Source organism: Sinocyclocheilus anshuiensis, unplaced genomic scaffold, assembly GCF_001515605.1.
Source record: "Sinocyclocheilus anshuiensis isolate Anshui unplaced genomic scaffold, SAMN03320099.WGS_v1.1 scaffold914, whole genome shotgun sequence".
Lineage (NCBI taxonomy): Eukaryota > Metazoa > Chordata > Actinopteri > Cypriniformes > Cyprinidae > Sinocyclocheilus > Sinocyclocheilus anshuiensis.
Window position 1 is genome coordinate 1,703,340 of NW_015539870.1, and position 18,289 is coordinate 1,721,628.

The 18,289-nt window shown below is 40.9% G+C and overlaps 1 protein-coding gene across 2 annotated transcripts; it reads right to left on the reverse strand.

Moving 5' to 3' along the window:
• Positions 1-899: 899 nt before the first annotated feature.
• Positions 900-17,625, reverse strand: LOC107685080 (pre-mRNA-processing-splicing factor 8-like). 2 transcript variants are annotated; one of them, XM_016481544.1, is made up of 42 exons: positions 17,524-17,625; positions 16,788-16,919; positions 16,518-16,686; positions 15,177-15,341; positions 14,770-14,988; positions 14,464-14,676; positions 14,262-14,387; positions 14,070-14,175; positions 13,801-13,991; positions 12,828-12,947; positions 12,441-12,750; positions 12,213-12,347; positions 11,971-12,100; positions 11,677-11,873; positions 11,373-11,579; positions 11,120-11,283; positions 10,903-11,029; positions 10,608-10,800; positions 8,807-8,994; positions 8,442-8,680; positions 8,192-8,338; positions 7,890-8,100; positions 7,690-7,806; positions 7,351-7,598; positions 5,973-6,152; positions 5,759-5,894; positions 5,476-5,645; positions 5,252-5,381; positions 5,015-5,161; positions 4,672-4,832; positions 4,328-4,519; positions 3,964-4,201; positions 3,721-3,849; positions 3,489-3,602; positions 3,214-3,387; positions 2,907-3,100; positions 2,575-2,814; positions 2,344-2,485; positions 2,090-2,230; positions 1,833-1,972; positions 1,505-1,707; positions 900-1,402 (listed from the first exon to the last, which is right to left on the reverse strand). In XM_016481544.1, exons 1-42 carry the CDS (start codon positions 17,576-17,578, stop codon positions 1,248-1,250), a joined length of 7,095 nt encoding a protein of 2,364 aa, XP_016337030.1. In that variant the 5' UTR covers positions 17,579-17,625; the 3' UTR covers positions 900-1,247. The 2 variants fall into 2 exon arrangements, with proteins under 2 accessions (XP_016337030.1, XP_016337031.1); XM_016481545.1 differs by lacking the exon at positions 17,524-17,625 and adding an exon at positions 17,465-17,474.
• Positions 17,626-18,289: the final 664 nt, after the last annotated feature.

Genomic DNA, 18,289 nt, shown 5'->3' on the forward strand with positions numbered 1-18,289 from the left:
CCCGATACCGATACCAGTATCGGTATCGGTGCATCCCTAGTTTTAATATCACATGTAACTACTCATTAAATACTAGTAGTTCCAATAGCAACTAGTATCTCTTTGTGACACTATATCCCTGTTATTACTAGTAATATTTATTTTACTCGGGTACAAGTGATTTTTGTAATGTCATGTAATGAAAAATTAAGACTACTAAACAGAACTACTTTATAGTTAAAATAAAAATCTTTACTACCGAGATATTTAAAAAAATAAAATAAAGCAGTTACTAGTAATAATTTGTAAACATTGGCTACTGTCTAAATAGCTATTAGTGTCTATGAAACTGCTTCTAGGAAACCTGAAATGCATACTAGAAACTACAGTAAACATATTTAAGCAATTTTAAAGTCATGTGAACCAGAAGCAAAATTCCTTTCAGATAATCCACCAGAAACCGAGAGCTGCTAGATAATGGCAATGAAGAATATGCACTTTGTTCTCTGACATCAGTGGCACTGCATTGATGGATCTCAAAACACTTTTAAGCTACAAACACGCAGAAAAGCAAACGCAGGTGCAAATTTACTTTTTTTGACCAAAACCAACAATTATTTTTGCTGACAGTTTTTGTGCATCTTTAAGCATTAGTCACAATGTGTATTGACTTATCCAAATAGATAAAATATCTTTGAAGGAATAAATGTTAAAACAACTTGCCATATCATATGTTCAGGGCTGCTCAGTGGACTGTAACATATGCATGCAGATTGGTTTGCTCTGAAGGCATACAGTGCCCTTGCTCTTTAGATAGAACAGCTAATGTTCCTTCAGTGGACACTGAAGATTTTAAGCCATGAAACCAACACAAGTGATGAGATCAAGCTCAAATTATTATAAAAGTGGTGATCTTTATTTAAACCCAGTGTACATAACAGATGCACAACATAGCTACAGGGTACAGACAAATTATTCTGGATTTATAAAAAACACAATGTACCACAAACAATTACGAAAAAAGGGTATAGATATTTTCAAATGAGAATTCATTCAGAAAGCAAGCACAAAATGTGCTTTCAGCAATGCGCATAATCAACTCAATGCCAGGCAATTATGATAAAGCAAAAAACAGATGACATGTTTTGAGTTCCTAAGCATTTACATTACTGCAAACAGTATAGAGTGAGTCTTGGTGACAAAACATTACAAAAACACTGCTTTAGCCTGTTGGGTGTATTTACTTTATATAGTCACTGTTTGTACTATTATGCATACATATCTTCACGGTCAGCATTGTAGATTTCACCCTCCTGCAGAGAAGCGAAGTTGAGGAAGTGAGATGGCCTGTGAACTTCATGGTAGAACTCTTTTGGGTTGGCCAACTGTAGGTCATACTTCATGTTGGGATCATGGCGAACACCTAGAATGAAAAGGGAGAGGTTAGAAGAGCAGAATGCTGTATCTGCAACTTACAAAAGGTGAAAAATCACTTAAAAATGTATCATTTTAAGGCTATGCTCACCCATGAAGTTGTAGTTCCAGGAGACTTGGCCAGGCACCATGAAGAAGCCAAGGAAACGATCAGACAAAAGCATTTGGACTCTTTCGTAGTGAGAGGGCAAGTAACCTTTGGGGTTATTTCCCTTATCTGTGTTTTGTCGACCCCACTCATATCCACTGGGAGTCAGCTTGTAGGCCGTCAGCGTGCAGGAACCAGGGGTGAAACTAGATAATGAAAACCAAATGTTTAAAACCCACAAATGCCACATTGAATACATGACACTGGCCAATCATTATACTCAGGGATGTTAAAAGTGCAGCCACAGTGCATTAGTGTGCTAAAACTGTACCTGCAAGTAATAATGATAGTCTTCTCGCCATCCCAGGATGGGTTGTCAGCCATGACCTTTGCATGGGTGGTTACATCCTGAGGAGAGAGCTGGGGCGATTCATTGGGCTGTGTATGGATCCATCCAAGAGGCTCCATTTCCTATGAAATTCAAGAGCAATGATTCAAGAGGCATTCAAACGGTTTGATACGGCTGGGAAGACATAGTTTGCTGATAACACCAAACTATAGTCATATGCATGTGTGTAAAATGCTGACCTTCAAGTACTCGTGTTGTGGCAGCTGGTTAGGCAGGTGAACGGTCTGATGTGTACCCCACTGTGGCACCATCACAATGCAGCGGATTTCCTTTACCTGAGGGTTATCTGGAGGACTGGTTCCATACAGGTAACCTGCAATCTACAGGAAAACATTACAGAGATGCAAACTAAATTCAGGTTTAGAATACTACTAACGAAGGAAGAAGATTCACAAGGGAAAACATGTTAAAAAGTACAATCGGTCAATCTAACCTGAGCACGCAGATCTGAGATGCAAATGAACTTCTTCAGAACGTTCTTGGGCAGGATGTAAGTGTAGCCAGTTTCTTTGATGTCATCCGATGACACGTAGATGTGGTTAGTACGTAAGTGCAAGTTGGCAGCAGAGATCGCCCTGTGAGATCAGGAAAACCGTTTAAAAACAAAGTCTAGCTGTGTTTTAACAACTATAAAGACAAGAGTGACATGGAAAACTTTCCACACCTAACTCTCCATTCGGTTTTGGAAGAGAAGGTCTGCGTCTCGTAGTTGCTGGTGGTGGAGGTGATAATCTCATCTCCGTGTTTGTTGACAGTGCGAGTTTGTGTGGCTGTTAGCTGAGACTGCTCTTTGGTCTGCTTCTCAATCTCAGCGATCTGCTGTCTCTGCTGGGATGGAGCAGAGATCTCCATACCCAGGATGATGTCCCTGATTTCAGACTGGGTCAAAGATGCCACATTCACACTGTGGAGAAGTTAACAAAATTAATATCTGAAAAGTGGACCATTTCACATCCATATGCATTTTCCAGTCAGCATTCATTATCTAGTACTCACTTGTTCTTCTTGCCATAGTCAGCCAGGATGAGATCTTTGAGCTGCACCTCCACTTTGATCCACTCCTCATCGGTCAGAGTGGGCCAGATGTGGTGGGGCTCGGTGATCGTGGTCTTGTCAGGCTTCAGGATAACTTTGGCACGGTCATTGTTGACATGAAGTGCTCTCAGGATTAAGATCAAACGAGAGAATGCCTAGGCAACAAAAACATACTAGTTTTAGACATTGTAGTAATGACCAGTGTAACCCTCAGAAGCTACTCATGATTTCAGTTAGGTCAAAATTATAGTATAAGAGCAGGATTTACAGTGTAAGAGGAGATGGTCTTCAGCCAATCGTCATACAGATTGAACAGGACCATTTGAGGCTCTGTGGCCTTCAGAATGAGGTCTCCAAACTTCTCCACTTTCAGACAGGCCTGGAAGGGTAGCTGGAGCTCAGAGCCCTTGATTACAATGTTGGGGAAGTCCAGCAAGTGCACCTGAGGAAAACAGACAGCTGTTAGCTTAAAAGTTAACATCTTCAATAACTTACCAGTGCTATAAAACAGCTACTTTGCCTTTAACAATGGGTGGTTCTAACCTCAAGAGGATCCAACATGCCCTTCCTGGTCACAATAATCTGCTTGGGCTGCTCTTCAACAGGCAGCGATCGGATCAGGGCAGCCACTTCTTCAGCAGTTTTCCACTTAGCTAGCTACAAAAACACAAATGCAAAATGTATAACCAAGCAAACAGAGCCACGAGGGACTGCTTTGTGCAGACCACAGTAACCTTATGGAGACAAAATACAGAGCACAGAGTGACAGACTTACCTGCCCAAGACGCTTTTGTCCTGCCCATACAGATGTGTGAATGATCTTTAGGAAAAGCTGTCCAGTTCTGGGGTTGAAAATGAAAATGGCTCCGTTGATTGGTTTTGTGGTCAAGTTTCCTTCAAAGGTCTAAAATGGGAAATGAAAGATTAAAATATTTGGCACACAATCTATAGAAAACAATATAAGAAAAGAAAATATAAACACCAAAAGGGACATCTTCATGATGTTAAAGTCACTTGCCTTGTGGATGGTGACTCTATACACATTGGTGTCATCCACAAACCAGATGATCTGGTTGGAGAACAGCTCTCCGTAGTTCTGGGAAGACAGGTAAGGCTCAGTGGGCTCTGAAGAGTAGAGCTGCAGACCCTTGCGGATTCGCTCTCTCAGCACATACAGAGCTGGGTTGGCCTTCATTATCTTCGCCATGGCCTGCTGGATCAGGGGCTTACCTCCAGGGAACCAGTTACCATAAGCACTGTAGAGAGAGAAACAAGCAAATCATAAATACTTGATGCTCTGTCGCTGTTTTTGGGATGTGTAACAAACTTGTACTTAACTTTGTGATTTAAATCACCAACACAATATGCTATAATATACTGACCTGTGAAGGTTGTATGCCAGATCAATGGCAATCAGCACTCCAGTGGGTGATGGGTAAATACTCATGTTGTCAGTGGTGTAATCCAAGAACTTGGCCCTGGCATATCGCTCAATGTCATGAGAGTCGTAGTCACCCCATCTGAGCTGAATGTCAATCCAGTACTTCTGCGTGGTGGTGCTGTCCATAACATCCCTATAGAACGAATCAGACATTTACCATACCATACAACAGGACTGTATGGCTTTAATGTGGTTTTTACATGCGAGTATTATGTGTGAAATGTTTAAATTTTTCCTCCTGATTTTTTAGATGTCAATGGATTCATTAATTTCAATCACACATACTTGGAGTCTGCTAGAAGTGAGGGACGAGAGACGTTCCACTTGTAGGAGGCAAACAACAGAATGTCAGCACAGGAGGAATTCATCTTGTAAGACTTCCTGGGATGGATTGTCTCTTTCTGGACTGTCTCAATCTCCAAAGCATCCAGCTCCTGGTCAAACACCTACACAGGGCAAACAAAAGTTTACTGATGGCATCCTTCTGAATAAGCCAATTGTTAGTAACATTTCAGTCTAAAGTATAAAACCACACAAACAGTTTGTATAGAACAGTCCTGTTACATAATCATGAGTAATATTCACCGCATAATATCCTGACCCATTTATAGGAAGCACATCTCTTTACCTGACAGAGATCCATGACGATGCTCTCATGAATCTTCTGCCACAAGTGAGCTCTGAAGATCTGGATCAGAGAGATCTTGAGAGTTGGGATTTTACCATGCATGAATATTCCAGTGAGGTCCAACTGCACCTGGAAACCCACGTATACCTACAAGAACATCAAGAGAATGAGTGAGTCTCAAGAAAAAGAACGGTGGGGAAAATGCTGTCTAAATGCAATGGCTTTTCATAGACATACATTGGCTCTGTTGATTGTAGGAGACCACCACAAGGTGAATCGTCGATTAGGAATCTGGTTCAGACCAGATCTCTGAGCATTGGTGAGTTTCTTCCATTTCATGGACTCTTCGAAACCACTGGCCTTTTCCCTATAAGAGATAAAATTGTTGAGCGAATGAGTCTTAAAAACAGTCAAAAATAGCGTTAACTATACTGAATGTGTGACAACAAAAAAGGTCTTACCAGAAGAGACCCTCCCAGGTGGGGAAGTAGGTTCCCTTGAAGAGCGTGTGCTCAAGAATGCCTTCCACTCCTCCAAGAGCCTGGATCATGTCGGTACGGTAGTTGTTTAAATTCCACAATTTCCCATCATGCCTTTGGTGAGTCCACCAGAATGGATTTTGCTTCAACACCTGAAAACACAATCAAAAGCCTTTATTTAAAAAACAAAACAAAATAAATCTAACTGATGACTGGCACTGCTTTCAACATGCAAGTCATGTTCACCAGAAGGAAAGACTTTTACCTGGTACTGCTTGAAGTCTGTTCTGACTCTCCAACCCTTGTCATAAGCCAGAGTGTGTCTGTCCTTCTGGAAGAGTGTGTTAATACGTGGAATACCTCTGTCCCAGGAGTCCTCCAGATCCTCCAGTGTCAAACGTCTGAAGAGTATCAAACTCATTAATAAGAATGAACTCATCAACATAATAAAGAATTGGGTTTGGTTAAGAGGACAGTACCTGTTCTGAGCAATGGCCTCCTGTCGTTTGAGGGCGTATTCGGCCCAAACCCTCTGGGAGTCAATGAACTCGCTCTCCCATGGCTGGATGTAGCGGTACAGATTAGGAATCAGTTGATCCTCCTCATGACTCATACCGGAACGGAAATGAGTGATGCCCACATCGGTCTGTTTGGACCACCTGAGTAAACACAGAAGAACTTTAAATCAATCACCTGCATCCGTGGATGTATATTAATTTCCATGAAGGTGCTAATTAGGGCTGTCACGATTATGACATTTGGCTGACGAGTAATTGTCTAAAAATAGTCACGGTTATTGCGATTAATTGTCTGTTTTTATGGCTTTCATTATATAATTGATTAATTTAAGGGTTCAGTAAATAATTATGATGTTATCTTTTAATCTTTTCGAGTTATTCTGCAGTGTAAGATTACATAGAGCATTCCAAATTCTAAGAATTGGCCAATACCGATCCAACACCAGCGCTATTTTTTTTCTACACTACAGAATATCAATACTGTGTTTGAGCAACTAATGGTCACTTTTAAACCCTTTGTTAAACGCAATCCACTAAATACTCACTTCCTCATTACAGAGAAAAACTACATTTGAATAAAAATATATAAGCTATGAAATTAAACTAGCTGACTGTATAATTTATGCCTGTGCGACTAAATTTTGTGTGTGGTCGCACTGGCGCGACCACTGCGTTGGTCAACTCATCAGCGCTGCAATTTCTGTTGCATATGAGAAACATCGAACGGCAAACGAAACTGAAAGCATAACAAAACAGCGCTTCGAGAGTATACTCGCCGTGTCAGCACGAGCACGAAGGTGAGCGCCTCAAAAATGATCAACAAGATCGCGAATTCGAAAGTGAAAGCATCCTAAGCCCGCGGCTTAACACAGCAAAAGAGAAAGAAACTCCCATTCACAATTTAAATCACAAATAATACTACTGATGATAAAGAACGGGTTGAATGTTAACCACTTTCGTTTCCATATAACTATAAACTATGATAAAAGTTCATCAGCGTGCATTGAATAATCCCATGTTGTAGAGCAAAAAAAAACTGCGACCAAATCATGTGCCCGTCATTGCGACCAGCTGAGAAAGTTAGTTGCAAAAGAGCGACCAGTGGGAAGAATGAGTCTGGAGCCTTGTATAGGCTATACAGTGCATGAAAAGCAAACTGGTGCTCTTCTGTTTCTTTTGGTGTATGACTCCCCCTTGTCTCGTATAAAAAGCACAATAAATCGCGGTTGTCTGAAACAACCGCAGTTAGATCAAATAATCGCGATTAGATGGTTATTTAATATCGCGACAGGCCTAATGCTAATAAAAGAAACCGTAATTAAAACTGCAAATGGCTTACCTAAGGTCAGACTGTGGAATCAGTACGTGTCCCATGGAAAGCATTCCCAGTCCACCCAACTCCTTAGGGGTGTAAAACACCACAGGAGGGAAACGACTAGGCATTTTGGAGTTCAACCCAATCTTGATACGGGTTTGGATCTTATTCTCACACTTCACCAGCAGGTCCAAAAGCTCTTGGGTGTTGACCACGGCTTCACGGAAGTATGTCATCAGACCAATCAGAGCAGTGTTCCACTTGTTCACAATCTGAGAAGAGCAACATTATGCAAAACCATGTGTAAAATGGGAAATACAAGTTTGCTATGGGTGTTTCAATGTTAAGGTTCAGGGCGCATACCTTCGTGAAGGTGGTGGACCCAGAAGCCATCAGAATCTGTCGCACTCTGTTGTGGAACCTCTGCATTGACTCATCATCTACACGCAGGAAACACTGTGCGGTCCTTTCCTTTGTTACCTAAAAATTAACACACTATTATCCACCATCCTTTTTGACGTGCCAACAGTTATATTTAATCGATAGTTTGCAATTCTACTTGCCTCATTCTGCAAATTCCACACACCATCTTTGTGCGTAAACTCCTCATAACTAGTGCGGCACTTGGGGAGGATGCGACACTCAAAGCCACACATGTTGAAGAGTAAGTTGGGGTTGTCCTTGCTGTACACAGACACAAAGCTGTTCTCCCACTGAATTGTGGTCACAGAACGAGGCAGGCGATTCTTGATGTCCCAGAACACAGCACGGCCCCTTGTGTGATTATAAAGAAATGAATCATACCATGTGCATTTTTCTATTATTTAATAAGGGTTTCAGAAGGACAAAAGTCTAGAGCACTTACAAGTTCACATCATGTTTCATCAGTCTCATCCTAGCATCTCTTGGCCAGCATTTCTTATTGTTGTAGCCCACAATGTTCTCATTGTTGGGGTCTGGGTGTTCGGTCAAGTACCTCTGGATCAGATCTCTCGCCTCATCAGCAGAGAACCTACACACAGCAAAATCACAAGTTCATAAAACAGCAACTTTTGGAAAAAATCTCAATATTGCACAATAGGAGATGGGAGACTTCTTTCATCTGCATTACTAACCTGAAGAAGATGTGAATGCGGTCTATGTATCTGCAGTAAAGGCGTATAGGATGGGCACTCTCAGTGACCGTGTCCTGGAAGCTGAGAAAGTCATTGGGCATCTGAGGAGGTCCAGCCATCTCACTGGCTCTGTGTAGACCCAGCACCAGCAGGTCCATCACCAAACCATAGTAATGCACAATGAAAGAGGCAAACTGCAGGCCGCGGATGATACCGTACGAGTTTGTGTGGTTCATGTCCTGTTAAGAAAGAATACAGATATCTAAAATCAAACAGAGCAGTAAAAGGAAATTTCTAATATAACTTCTCAAAAGCATTAAGAGAAATATGAAGTTTTCAGACTATTATATATTCAATAAACAGACCTTATAGTTAATGACAACGTTGTTTTTGGCCGTCATGTAATCGGCAATGTTGTGATCAACAATGAGACGCAGAAGCCTGTTCAGCAGCGTCAAGTCAATCTTCTCATACATCTTCTCATAGCGAGACTCCAGCATGACGTTGCATTCGCCCTCTGCCGTCTCCCACACATCCTGCAGGTTGTTGATTCCTAGCAGACATAATTACAAGAGTTTGATATTTTGACAAGACACTTTAGTGGTCAATGATTTTTCCCTTTTTTTAATTGCCATCAGCAACTAAGTTTTGGTTTGGCCAATTAATGTCGAAAGCAGGACCTTTATTGTGATGAAACTTTCATTCTAAAAGCCCTGATAATGCCAGTGCCTCACCATGGATGCACATGTATTATTAAGCTGAAATGTTAAAGGGGTCATCGGATGCTAAATTCACTTTTACATGTTGTTTGAACATAAATGTGTGTTGGCAGTGTGTACACATCTACCCTATAATGATAAAAATCCTGAAAAATGGTTTATTTAATCCCTAAAAATAATATCCCCTTTTTCAAATCAGGCCGTTCTCAGCTTCTCCCACGATAGTTGATTGACACGGCCGTCTTACCTTAGACCTGCCCTGAGTGAGCTGTAACAGTCAGACAGCCATTGTTTCACTGCCGGAGCAGATGTAGACAAGAATGGCTCCATAGCAATTTAGGTGTTTAGTGTTTTGTTGTTGGATGTAATAATGAACATAGCAGTCGTCATTTACTCCCGACATCTGAGCCGCTGAAGACGCAGTAGATTACTTTTGTTTGTGAAGGGAATGCGTCCCCAACCTGCCTAAATGCGTCTGCCTAAATGTTTGCACGAATCATTCGTGATCCAGCTTCACTTACAGCAGAAGTGAGTATAAGGTTTTTTTAATGAATCTTTGCAATCGCTATTCCTAATAACGTGCTAGTTAGCAAGTTTCGTGGCTAAAGTAAACAGTCTCTCAGAGCACCGCTCATCACCCCCAATCGGCAACCTTCCGGTCTCTCTCGTGAAGCCAACACGGAAGTGACTAAAACTGCAATTCATCGACTGGCCGCTAGAGGCTGGCTCCAAAAAGGAGTCCCATAGACTCCCCATGTTAAAATGCCCAACTTTACAGCAGAAAAAAATGTTTACAGCATGGTACAAAAAATTATTTTGGTCTATATAGTTAATTTTGCCCTTCATGACAACTGTGAGGGGGTGAATTTTTTTATAACTCATCCGTTTAAATTATATTAAGCCTTGAATTTCTGCATAATTAAGGGTGTGGCCACTTGAGTTACAGGTGGATTGCCACTGCTGTCACCGGCGTCGAGCTAGGTGGGCATGGTTTCAGCAACCAGCTTCTACCTCTTTGCCCATTTTCGATTATCCGGGAGTGACGCGCTGCCAAGATGGCGATGGCCGGCTCCGCCCACTTTGAGCTTCAAAAACCTCCAACATGCAAAAAAACGGGTTGATTTCTGCAGAGCTGATTTTGACACTGTAAAAATTGTGTTTTTTACACTACCATTGAGAAATTTTAACCAAAGTATGTTATAGACTTCATTAAGACCCTAAAGAATCATATCAACTTGTGGAAAATGGGCATCCGATGACCCCTTTAAAATAAAAAGTATTATTTTTCATTTGTAAGTTATTTGTATTTCTACTGTTAGTAATATAAAGGCCAACACTGTAATACTTTAATAAAGCATGTCTGCATTTCAGCTTTGTATTGGTCACCCTGCTTCCAAAGATATCAGCCATCAAAAAAAAATAAAAAATAAAAAATCATCTCTCTCACCTTGGCACCATTTGTACACCAGCAGTGGAGGTGGCTCTGTGTCAGCTGGTTTGATCCAGGGTGGAAAAAGTCTGCGCTTGTCTGCCTCATACCAGAGGTACTGATCCAGGTATGCATCAGTGATCTTTTCCAGGGGTTCAACATCATAAACTGGCACCAAGTGACTGTAAAGGTCCATGAATTCAATGCCCACCTAGAGAGAAAAAGGACCAATTTAGATGCAAGCTAGGACCAGTAATGGGCTAAGACAACTCTTGTGGTTATATAAAGTGTGCTGAAATGAATGTGTGCTAACCTCTTTGAAGGCTCTCTGAGTGAGGAGGTGACGTTTGATTCTTGACAGAGCCTCATGAGGGTTGTCATAGGCCTGCTCAATCAGACCTAACTCCTCACGCTGTGACTGGTTCAGCCTTGACTTCACACTAGATAAAGGAAAAAACGTCAGAAAAGATGCAAACATCTAAACAAAACCAGTGCATTCAATCAGCTTGCTTTTATGGGACTGGCCTGACCTGTAAGCCTCCTTGAGTCTCTCCAAAGCCAGGATGAGCAGCTTAGTGTCATGTTTGTAAGAGAGAGGAGGGAAGGGGATCGGAGAGAAACGACGACTCTCCAGCCAGTGTACTGTGGTGGTGTAGATGGCCACGGCCTCCTCAGCTGTGATGTAAGGTCCATCCTATAACATAAAAACACATCTCCCTTTAATGTGTTCTTTATCAGTAACAGCAGCCTGTTTAAAGATATTTTGTTACCCAAAAAATGTACCTTCAGGTAATTGTGCTGTCTCTCCTGCTCCGCCTTTAGATAGAGTCGAGTGAGACGTCCCAGGTTCTTCTTGCACACAGTCTTATCCACAGTGGCTCCTCTTCTGATTCTTTCACGGTTATAGTGGGCTGTGTTGGTCCACCAGTCAGCTTTGGCCTTCACGTAGCGGAGAATCATGTTCTCAATGGGTGTTGGAAGCCCAGGAACCTGAAAAAAATAAGTAATGAAAATCCCTTAATGATAAACTTCCAAACGTAATCACATACCATTGATGGGCAGCAAAAAACTTAGAACAAAAATTTACCTTCCAAGGGATGTTGGCCTTCCAGCATCTCCATGACTCACTGAGATGCTGCAAGATGGTTCTGGCCTTGTTCTGCTTGATACCCTCAGGCATCATATCCAGGATGTCATGCATCACAGCAGCTCTAAGCTCCAGATCGAAGTGAGATTCCACACGCTGTTTGGTCACAGTCTTTGCAACACCCTTGGAGTGTCGACCTAAATAGCATCACACTATGAATTAGTACTTGTTATCCTTTAAAATGTTACTACATCTTCTACATGCTTTTTGCATATGAACAAAAGCTCATTTTACCCTCAAACTGCCTGGCCAGAAGATTCCCAAGCCACCGCTCCAGAAGAGGTGTGATGCCTCTCATGAAGAACAGCCAGACTCTCCATCCTGAAGCCCAGAACCCACAGCCCGGACCTTTTCCAACTGGACCCTATAAAAACAGGTCACTTCAGATGTAAGGCATAGCACCAATTTGAACACAATCACAGAAAAACTATGTACTCTACAAAATGGTGCATTTGGTTGAATTGAGTGTTACTCACTGTGTTGAAGCGGTAGTAGATGAGATGCTTCAGGTCTTTGCACATTCTAATCTGCCTCATGAGCTTGTACTTGTAGCGGTACATGCCAGTCAATTGACCGACATGGGCGAAGATGTACTGCAGTCCATCTGCCAGCTACAAGGTAGACAAAAGGCTTTAGTAACAGAACAATGAAACAATGACAACAATTAGCTACACAGAAACTGCATTCATTATTTTATATCATACCTGGAAAGCGTCAACATTTCCAAGCCTGTACTGCACATGACTGTCCACCACAAGCTTGCTCAAACGCAGAACCTCACGGCACAAGTGGAACGCGTTCCCGAATCTGGATTTCTTACGTTCCTTTGTGGTGAGGGTTTTCACAGGCTTCAAGTTGAAGTTGTAGTCCAAGTGAAGGTAGTTGAGGTTCTTTCTGTGAATCAGCAGGTTCAGCATGTTGTAGCCCTGCCGGCACACCTGGAGACCGACTTCTACCCAATCCAGCTTTGTGGACTGGAAGAATTTGGTGGCTTTGAAAGAGCGGAACAGGTATCTAAGGAAGATAAAAGGAATCATCATTAAATGCGTCAACATTTTTCAATGGAACAAGCTCTGGAATAGCATTCTCACCTCTTTTTCTGTGCCTTAGGTGGTCTGTGTTTTAGCGCATTCAGCACGTAGTACTTCAGGAGCTTCTGGTAAGACACACGCACCTTCACAGGCTGGCCTGCAGGACAGTGCTCACGATACCTGAAGGTGTTTGAACAAACAAAAGTGTCTATTCAGAAATTATAATCTTCTTGTATGGTCTCTTAATACTTAAACCCTAAATGGGTTAGGGACCATTCACACAGAACATTGTGTTTAGAAATGTGAGATGAAGGGCAGTGAAATGAAGGGTGGGGGAAGCCTAGAGACGCATTTTTTTTAAAGTTTAACTTTGAACTTGACTGCCACGTTATTAGAATGCCAAGTTGTGTGTAAGATGCTACAAAAAATGCAAGATGTGAGCTAGGGGTGTGCGATATTGACAAAAAATTATACCTCGATATTTTCTGGGATTTTATCGTTAACGATAATTAGACAATATTTTGCTGAGTGTGTTATTGTGCTGGTACCTTAAGGACTGCCAAAGACAGCCGACTCCTAATGTTTTTAATATTCTTCATATTCTGTGTGGTGGTCAGTTCATACTGATAGAAATTAATATTTTCCAATAAGTTTAAACTGATTTTTGCATTTTATGGGCATTTTTACCTTTATAAAGCCATTTTTTCTAAAAGTGTCCATTATCTTTTGAGTCAAATTCTTACATTTAATCAGGGAATTAGAATAATAAGACATTTGGGCTGTTACCAAGCAAATTAAATCAACACAGAAGCTGCATCCGAAGTGGCATTTAGATGAATTTACACACATGTATTTTGTTTAATGCAAGACATGAATTATCGCACACCCCTAATGTGAGCGCAATGGTCCAAGACGTCTTTCCAGTGCATGTTTACATGGATAAATGCAAAAGCAAAACAGTGGAATGTAAAAATGTGTTCTTTGAGAACGGCCCCTTTCAGCCTTCAAATACAGTATAGTGTTCAATACGAACCAGTTTTTGATGAGAGGCACATCGATGGCCCGTCTGGTTCTTCCAGAGCGGAGATTAAATGGACGAGGTGCCCACAACAGCGCAATTCCATTAGCTGTGTTGTCAGTGTAGAGAGGCGTCTCTTTCAGTAATGGCTCTACATACTCAGGCAGTTCAAACTCCTCATCATCATCTGGCAGTGGCTCTTGGCTCTATGGAGAAAACAGAAGCTTGGAATTAGTGTGAGAATAAATCAGAACATTTAGAAACAGTTTAATAAAACTTCTGACCTTGACAGAGTGCCTATGGGAGATGGGGTTGATCAGAGGGTCAAAGTAGAAGGCGGGCAAATCAGGATCCTCAGTCTTGATGAACACCACGTTTGGTGTGTGGTACCTGCATGGACAATCACATACCATTGGTTCAGCACAACAGGGATTTGTATAGAACGATAAAACTGTAGGCATGATGAAGTTTCATACCAGGTGAGGTGCACATGATGTGGCAGGTTGTTGTATAAGTAAGGGAATGCAATTTTGTATTCTGTCCTGATTGGTTGTCTGATGATGATCTTGTTGATGTCATTGAACTCATTCCAGTCTTCATCCCTGAAAACAAACCAAGTCAGACTTCTGGAGAAAATAAAAAGTAATGGTCAATTATGCTACAGAACATGGTACGTACTGGAGGTTAATGTCTCTGACAAGTGGCTCAAATTTGGGTCCCCCTGGAATGGCCATGTTCAACGCTTTAGAGGTGAAGAAAGCCTTCAAGTCAAACAAGTAGAAGTAGTTTCCATCCACCAAGTCTGTCAGCAACTGATTAGCCAATCGATACAGAGTGGACATCATTGGTAATGTGAACTGCCAGCGTCTGTATGTGGTCCCATTCACATATCTGTGGAAGGAAAAAAATTAAATCATGAACAAAAGACGAGATCTGGACAAAAACGAGAAACCATACTTTTTAACAACTGTCACCGACACTCACTTTGTGGTATCTTTCAGAGGTTTATGCTCATAAAGCCATTCTGCAACAGAGGAGTCCTCCTCAGGGTCCAGCTCCATCTGGATCGCCTCAAGAGGCTCAACATCCAGGATGTTGTCCGCATAATCCAACGGAGGCTCTTCATCATCAAATGGGGGGAAACGCATGCGCTTGAAGTGCCGCCTGTCTCGCTTCTCACGACGCATCATGATCCACATCGTGCTGGAAAAAAAAAAGTTTTCTGTAATTATTACAGCCATACAGATATATAATTTTTCTGCAAAAAAACAAACAAACAAATATGGAGCTTTCAAAACAGCATCAGAAAAAAAGACAATTTTACACAAAATGTGCAGCCCTAAGTTTCAGTCTCTGCTCTGAAAGTTATGCCATTGAACACCATCACCTACCCCCACTGAGCAATGTACACCGGCTCAATCACCCATGGGATTTCGTTTACAAAGGAAATGGCGCCTGTGATGTGGTAGAGCACAGGAACATCTCTGATTTGCTCCCAGGGCATGGGCATGTTCTCCAGCAGTTTGAGCACTGCATGGGGCATATATTTCAGGGCCCTGCAGACAAAAGCAACATATACCATTAATAATGAACATACATAAATATCGGTTACCTAGTCCAGTGTTTCCCAACCGGGGTGCCGTCTGTCGAGAGCAGGGGTGCAGTGTAAAAAAATCATTTTGTAATATTTTTAAATTGCTAAAATGTTCAAAAAAGCATCTATTATATAATATCCATTTCTGATGTCGCCAATAATTAGAGACGCACCGAAATTCCGGCTGCCGAAAATTAGTTCACCGCTCAGGTTTCACTTTCACGTGGTGTGACGCTCTGCGTATTATCCCGCTCTATGCGTGTGCACTCCGCTCAGTCGCTCCACTCGTATACCGTTCATGCGAATCGGAACAGAAGTCCACTCAAAAATCGAGCCGACAGGAAACATGGATGTAGTACAGTATTGTTTCTGTCTGCAATAGCCCTACTGTGTTGTAACATGGTGTGGTATATGGGCAACTCTGGTAACGCTGCCCTCTCATTCATTGATCTGCTAACCGCATATTATGCTCACGTGTTCTGATAATAATAGCTTTCTAGGACTAAACATTATTTGGATAATTGGTAAAAAAAAAAGTTAAATATCTTATCCCTACTGTTATACCTACCCGAAAAACAAAAAATCAATTTATTTAATTCGAAGACCTGTCGTTATTTTTTATTTGTGCTATCATTATTAATTTCTTTATTTGTTCTTATTTTATTACTGACTGCTTACTTGTCATTTTTTATTCAATTCAAAGTTTGAAATCAAGCTATCTCGTGCTACTGCACCAAAATTACCCCACTGTAAAATTAAAAAAACACTGAGTGAGCAAAAATTTGTGAGATAGCTAGTTATAATGGTAATTAAATAATGTTTACATATGTATAAAAGCCTACATTAAAACCTGTCATATAAATTGGTCTCTTCATTAGAAATTAGCTGATTATCACCATTGATGGACCAAGTTTTTTAATAATATTAAAAATATCTGTATGACATTATATTCTGCAGTTCTTCCCTGTTGTACCGAATATCTATACCTTTCAAATGATCACATCGAAGTTAGAAATTCAAATATTGTGACAAAATTAATTTTGTAGGGTGCCACAAGTTTGTTAAAATTTCCAAAGGGTGCCGCGACTAAAAAAAGGTTGGGAAACACTGACCTAGTCAATAACACAAATGGTCTTACCCAAGGTAGACCCTCTTGTCATGACGAAATTTCCTGTTCGTCATGTCACCATGATCCCTGATGATTTTGCGCACATGCTCTGGTGGCATGTCCTCTTTCTGAGCATCCACAAAGCCAAATTTCCTCTTCTCTGAATAGCGTTTGGCCTGAAGCTGCTGCCATTTCCGAGCTGCAACAGCAAGGTTACCCAAACAAAAGCAAATCATGTCACTAAACATTCAAAGTACACAAAGCAAGAACAGTGGATGTGATCGAGCCATGTGAGCGCACCTTTCTCTTGCAGTTTCTCCTCAGTCATGTAATCTGGTACTGGAGCAACAGCAGGAGGAGGTGGAGGAACACCTGGAGGCATGGTTCCAGGAACACCTCTGTAGGGGAATGCAGCTGCCATGGCAGCGTGTACTGCAAGGAAAACAGTAAAGCACAAAACATGAGATCAAACTGCAAAGCATGAGTAAGTTACTGAAACACGTTGAAGATGATAATAGAAAAGAACACTCCACTACGAATTCATTCAAAGAACCGCAACAACGTGGAAGACTAAGGGAGAACTAATAAAAATCAAATTTGTTGGTAATGAAAGGAAATCCGAATTAGAATGCAAATATTTGTGCAAATAGTTATAAATAAAATATCCAAACCACAACAATGAACTTCGCCGACTAACGTGGCTATCGCGCCTGAATTGTTTTCCTATCGTAAAGTTACCGAAACTAGCAAGCCACTGTTTATTAATTAAAGACACCATATAAATCTTATTTAACAGGTACAATTTTACATATTGTGCAGGTCAAACTAAAATATATCCAAGATATGGATATGCAACAGTTTTTTTCGGTTTCAATAAAGCAGTAATTAGCATGTTAGCTTAGCTTACTAATGTTACATATTACACAACAAGCAAACTGTTTCCGCAAACGAGCATTACCAAGAAAAAAAATATATACTTATTTTAAAATAGGCAAATAAAACGCTCCACGTGCTCGCAGAGAACAATATAACTTACTCGCCAGTAAATGTAGTTGTGTACTAGGTTTGTGCTCAGCGGAATGGCGTATCATGCACGTTGTGCATATGGGCTTGCGATCCACGAATAGGTTTTACGTATCTGGATGACTCTGCCTCAACGGAAATGATGTCTTTTACGACACCAAACGTAAGAAAATACGTAGGGCCAAACTTCCGGATGTGACACCGGATATTAAAAAAAAATTGTTCCATGTATTGTTCCATGACTATTTAATTGAATAAATAGAGAATAAAATACAGGAGAAAGAGAGACGATATTCATAAACAGAGACGAGATACAAACAGAGAAAGATTAAGTAAATCAGGCTGTTTAGTGATGTAGAATTTAATACAGAATAAAATTTGATACGTTTTTTATTTAAGCTATTTTAGTTCATTTTTAGTTCTAAACTGGTAAAATAGATTGAATTTGTGTTGATGTTTTTTTTTTTAATGTATTATAAGAGAGTAACACATTATTTTAAAAATTACATTACGTAAAAGGCATTTCAACAAAAACCTTTATTTTGTGGGAAACACAGTGATCAAAATTAGAGAACAGTAACCACTGTAGCATGAAACATGATTACAACAAACATTTTGGAGGGTTACAGCTGTCAGAAATTAGTAGGAATTGTAGAAGCCCCTGCTTTGAATGACTTCAGCACATCTGCGGCCGCAGGACATCACTAGTTTCTGCGCTGGTGTGATCTTGGTCCATTCTTCTTCCAGTCTCTTCCATAGTGACCTTGAAATTAAGGAAA

Excerpts from the sequence above, each read along its gene's own strand:
- LOC107685080 (XM_016481544.1), bottom strand. The coding sequence starts at position 17,578 with ATGATACGCCATTCCGCTGAGCACAAACCTAGTACACAACTACATTTA. Across the intron at positions 8,995-10,607 it reads GGTGTACAAATGGTGCCAAG|GAATCAACAACCTGCAGGAT; the intron begins GTGAGAGAGATG and ends TATGTCTGCTAG. Across the intron at positions 7,807-7,889 it reads TGTGGAATTTGCAGAATGAG|GTAACAAAGGAAAGGACCGC; the intron begins GCAAGTAGAATT and ends GTTAATTTTTAG.